The sequence below is a fragment of the Orycteropus afer genome, unplaced genomic scaffold (genome assembly GCF_000298275.1).
Source record: "Orycteropus afer afer isolate SDZICR_OR568_19922 unplaced genomic scaffold, OryAfe1.0 scaffold00101, whole genome shotgun sequence".
Classification (NCBI taxonomy): domain Eukaryota; kingdom Metazoa; phylum Chordata; class Mammalia; order Tubulidentata; family Orycteropodidae; genus Orycteropus; species Orycteropus afer.
In genome coordinates, this window is record NW_006921688.1 from 6,352,063 (window position 1) to 6,357,760 (window position 5,698).

Here is a 5,698-nt window from a genome sequence, read left to right on the forward strand (position 1 = left end):
TCCTTCCTCTCCCTGTTTACTCTCCTGCCCCATCCCCCAGATAATTAATACTCCCTGTGGAAACAGCCTACTTATCCCTCAGGACTTGGCTCCATCCTCACCTAACCCCAGGCCTTCCAGGCAAGACCTCTCGCTCCGAGGGTACCACGCTCCTTTCCTCTCTGGTCCAGGAGCAGTTGGCTGTCCTCTCTTCCCTGGGAGCTGCTCGGCGTAGCCTGAGCTTCTAACCACTGACAAAAAAATGCCTAAACACAGCAAGAATTCAACAAAGGCTTAAGGATTCAATATGATTTCTAGAAAATGGGAGGACTGTTTCTTTGGTAATAATGATGCCAACCATTTTTGTGACCTCTCTTCATGTTCCAAAAACAGTACTCAATACTTCTGTGCTATCTCCTTTTTTTCTCACAACTGGTAGAGGAGGCCACCAAGATGTAAGAATGTTAAATAACTCATAAGGTTGTGCATTTGGGTGGTGCTTCTGGATTCCATCTGCCTATCATCTGTGTGTGACACACACCAAGAACAGTCACCTGCAGTTCAATATGGATTGGCTTTCTGTCTGTCTTTCCCCTAGTGGAATCCCACTCTGTGGTGACCTTTGGCAAAGTTAACTGAATCTGCCTCCTCTGGAATCCATTATGCCACTATAGCACTAAACTTAATGTATATTGTACCAAGGATACCACTGAGACAAGGATTGTTACTGTAAATTACCTCTGGTTTTGACCACTGTTAATGAAATCAAAAAGGGAACCTGGTGATGCAATAGTTAAGCACTTGGCTGCTAGCCAGAAGGTTGGCAGTTCAAATCCACCCCAGCTCCACAGAAGACAGACCTAGCAATCTGCTCCTATAGAAATTATAGCCAAGAAAACTCTGTGGGGCAGTTCTACTCTGTGACATAAGGTTACTATGAGTCAGAATTGACTTGAGAGCCCCTAACAACAATGAAATCAATAGAATTGTCCCCAATACTGTGTAAATAGGAACGTCTTTTACCTCTTTAGATTTTTCTGCTGCATTGTTTGTTCAAGGAAGGTATTGTAAAACACCAAATGGCTTATAGCTATATTCATTCCAAATTGAATGTTTTTAAAGAAATATTTTTTAATTTGTCAGAAGCATATCAACAGTCATAAAACTCTTATATATATATATATATATATATTCCCTGGCTCCATAACTTCGCTCTTGGGAATTTATTCCAAGAATGTAATTGGGAAGAGGCTAAAGATCACATGCACAGATATTTCCAATGCAGCATTATTTATATTGGAAACAAGCCAAATAATAATAGGGAGAACAATTTTGTACATCTTGGTCCATAAAATTATAAGCTGTCATTTACAATCATAAATTGGGAAATTTTGCAGTACAATGAAAATATTCTGTGATATTTAGAAGAAAGGAGAAGACTGTAAAATTCCCCCTAAAATCATAAAGCCATCTGAAGTACTAAAAGGGAACCATCAAGAATTAGGGCAACTGATTGATCTATTCAGGATTTGAAATTATGTGTGAAATTTTGCTTTTTCATTTCCTTAATTCTTGTTAAAGTGTGTGTATTCACTGAATTCCAGGAATAATTTTGTTCATATGTTTAGATTTTAAATGTTTTCGATTTATGTATTAGTGACTTTTTTTTACTGACGGTTCCTAACTCTGCCGTAAATTACAGCCTTGGTTATACTGCCAGTGTATAGTGCATATTTTATGAATGTTTACCTTTTATTGCATTCATAGTATCCCTTTCCTAGAGCAGTGTGTTTCTCAAATTTCAATGTGCATTCATCTCACCTGGGGATCTTATTAAAATGTTGATTCCAATTCAGCAGGTACAGGGTGGGACTTGTAATTCTCCATTTCTCCTGAACTCTCCCAGGTGGTGCAGTTGCTGTTGGCCTGTTGGCCTTCAATGGTGCACATTGAGTAGTAAGGTCCTAGAGCCCTTCTTTGCATAAGAAGGTGATGCTACTGACCCATTGTCTGTATCACCACCTTGGAAAGGGCTGTTAGATACTCTCTTTACTTGGAGCCGCAGTAAAACAACAGTGAAGCACTCAGATGCTAACCAATAGGTTGGCAATTTGAACCTACACAGCAGCACCATGAGAGACAGACCTGGAGATCTCCTCCTGAAAGATTATTGTTGTTAGGTGCCTTTGAGTCACTTCCAACTCATAGTGACCCTATGACAACAAAACGAAACACTGCCTCATTCTGCGCCGTCCTCACAATCACTGCTATGTTTCAGCCCATTGTTGCAGCCACTGTGTCAGTCCATCTCATTGAGGGCTTTCCTCTTTTTCTCTGACCCGCTACTTTACCAAGCATAACGTCCTTCTCCAGGGACTGGTCCCTCCTGACATGACCAAGGTACGAGAGTCATAGCCTCACCATTCTTGCTTCTAAGGAGCATTCTGGCTGTACTTCTTCCAAGACAGATTTATTCATTCTTCTGGCAGCCTGTGATATATTTTATAGTTTTTGCCAACACCAGAATTCATAGGCATCGGTTTTTCTTCGGTCTTCCTTGTTAGGTGTCCAGCTTTTGCATGCATTTGAGGTAACTGAAAATCCTTTGCCTTGGGTCAAGTGCACCTTAGTCCTCCCAGTGCCATCTTTGGGTTTTAACACTGTGAAGAGGCTTTTTTGCAGCAGATTTACCCAGCGCACTACATCGTTTGACTGGACTGCTGCTTCCATGGGTGTTGATTTGGAGACAAGTAAAATGAGATCCTTGACAACTTCATTCTTTTCTCCATTTATCATGATGTTGCTTATTGATCTAGTTGTGATGATTTTAGTTTCGTTGTGTTAAGTTGTAATCCATTCTGAAGGCTGTAGTCTTTGATCTTCATCAGTACGTGCTTCAAGTCCTCTTCTCTTTCAGCAAGCAGTGTGTCATCTGCATATCGTAGGTAGGTTATGAGTCTTCTTCCAATCCTGATGCTGTGTTCTTCCTCCAATAGTCCAGTTTCTCAGATAATTTGCTCAGTATACAGACTGAATGAGTACTATGAAACAATACAACCCTGATGCGTACCTTTTCTGATTTTAAACCACATAGTATCCCCTTGTTTAAACCACTGCCTCTTGGTCTATGGACAGTTTCTGTAGAACTCATAAAGGTTATGGCCTAGGAAACCCTATGGGGCAGTTCTTCTGTGTTCAGTTGAACTGCTATGAGTTGAAATCTAGCAAAACCTGCCCACTTGCTGTGGTAACGTTTTTAACATGATGGGAAAGGGCAGAAGTGCAATAAGCATACTCTAATTATAGAGACATGCTATCTTTTGTCAAGCCTGATGACCTTTAAGCTAATCAATTAATAAGACCTTTGTCAATCAGCAGAAATGACTAGAAGACACTAAAATAGATGATGCCACATATATTATAAAGAGTGACAAAGTAACTTCTGTAGTAATCATACTGTCAGTGTTCTTGGATACCATTTTGAGCCTGATTTGAAAATGAGATAATCTTATCTGTATTAAGAAAAGCTTTGTGCAGAATCTTGGGCCTTGCAGTGAATCCTTTGGGCATGGCAGTGGGATATAGAATAGAAAACCACCTTTTTAAAAAATGTAAGGAAGTAGAGCAGGGGCAGTGGTGGTTCGTTGGTAGAATTCTCCCTCCACGTGGGAAACCTGCTTGGTTCAGTTCCCGACCAGAGTGCCCTTCATGCACCGCCGCTACCCATCAGTGGAGGCTCAAATTCTGCTGGGATGCTGAACAGGACTAGGCAGGATGGCCTGGCGATCTACTTCCAAAAATCAGACAGTGAACAACCCTGTGGGTCACAGTGATCTGATCATGGGACTGGCACAGAACGAGCCAGTTCTCCTGTTGGGCATGGCTCTGCCTTGAGTTGGGGGCTCACTCCAGGGAAGGTGATAACAATGACCTGAAGTAGAATATTTTCTGTAGCAATGGAAAATCACTTTACATTTGAGTAGGAGTAAGATGCTATAGTGTGTGGTAACCTGGAAGTAGTGGGGAATTTAAGCTGTCTATTGAACTTGTGCCATAACCATGATTGCCAAAACCTACTATTGTCTTTACAGGATAATAGCATGTTTCCCACTTGATTCTCCACAGTGACTGAAGCTGGCTTTGGTGCTGACATTGGAATGGAGAAGTTCTTCAACATCAAGTGCCGAGCTTCCGGCTTGGTGCCCAGCGTGGTCGTGCTGGTGGCAACAGTGCGGGCTCTGAAGATGCATGGGGGTGGGCCAAGCGTAAGTCCTCATCCTTCCTTCCTTCCTAATAAGAAAATGGTAATTACAACAAAACGGAATCGTGGGTTTGGGACATTCATGCCAGCTGAGTCATCTCAGTATTTATATAGCTTCCTAGAATTTCTCCCCTCAGAAACCTTTTCTACAAATTGTCATCATAAGGCACTTAGAGCTGAGTAAGTTCGAGTAAATAGTGACACCCACACAGTTATTTCTAAGCAGTGTTTTGGAAAGGATAAGATTAGTCTCTGAAGCTCAGGGCAACATTCTGTGACCACATGGTAATGGCAGAGGAGAGGCTCTCGTCCCTGAGGGAGAACAGAAGGGTTAGACCGGTTGCTTTGGTGGCCGGGGTTTTTGAGTGTTTGTTCGGATAGCGTTTCAGTTCACTGATGTGCCATCCCATCAGATTTCATCTAAAACTATTTTCTTTCTGTTTCTGTTTATTGTGAGTTTGCTTTATAACTCTGTTACATCACTGGATTGTTTCTAAGAGCTTTACTTGGAAAATACAAATTTTATTTTAACTGATTCAATAGAACAGAAACTGACTCCATCTCAAAGACTTTGGACATTTGCCTGTCTTCTAATATAAAGAATTTACAGATATCTGAAAGGAATTTTTTTTTCCTTTCCATAGAAAGGGTGTGAGTTTATTTTTTTTGTTTGATTGTGTGTCTTACGTTTTCAGGAATTTCAAATGGAGAGTAAGAAATCTTGTACTGACTGATCATTTTGAAATACAATAATCTGAGGCTTCTTTATCATGACACTACGGATGGCTTAGATAAACTACCATGTATCATCCCTTAATTGATATGCTGTGGACATCAAAACCCACTGCCATCGAGTTGATTCCGACTCATAGCAACCCTGTCGAACAGAGAAGAACTGCCCCATAGGGTTTCCAAGGCTGTAAATCTTGATGGAAGTGCACTGGCCCATCTTTCTCCTGTGGAGTGGCTGGTGGTTTCAAACTGCTGAACTTTTGGTTATCAGTCGAATGCCTTACCCACTGCACAAACAGGCTCCTCTACCGTGTGCATAGATGTCATATAATCAATGGTTATTCCACAGTAAGAGAGAATAGCAAGTTCCTGGGTAGCACAAATGGTTAATGTGCCGCTAACTGAAAGACTGGAAGTTCAAGTTGTCAAAGAATGAAAACACAGTCTCTGTTCAAATAAAAGAAAAGAGAGTTATTAAAGGAATAATACAACTGCAGTTGGGCAACAATTTGTAAAATTACTAATTGTTCTGAAGTACAGAACACAAGGGCTTATATGTAGCAGAAGTGTAGGGAAACAGTAACCATTAGTTATATGTTAGTGACATAAGTCATGTATCAGTTCATCTGTAGACATCCTGTTCTGGAGCTACCTACACAAGCATTTTGTAAAATTGGTTAATTATCTTTAAAGGATAGGTGCAGTTTGAGCAGAAACTTTTTTTTT

At 40.8% G+C, this 5,698-nt stretch overlaps 1 protein-coding gene across 1 annotated transcript in view; it reads left to right on the top strand.

Annotated features, from left to right (window-relative positions):
- MTHFD1L (methylenetetrahydrofolate dehydrogenase (NADP+ dependent) 1 like) overlaps positions 1 to 5,698 on the top strand; it is a 280,830-nt gene that overhangs the window by 157,322 nt on the left and 117,810 nt on the right. The window contains exon 20 of the mRNA XM_007943227.1: positions 4,105 to 4,244. Coding sequence (XP_007941418.1) covers positions 4,105 to 4,244 — 140 coding nt within the window. The remainder of the gene's footprint in view (positions 1 to 4,104; positions 4,245 to 5,698) is intronic.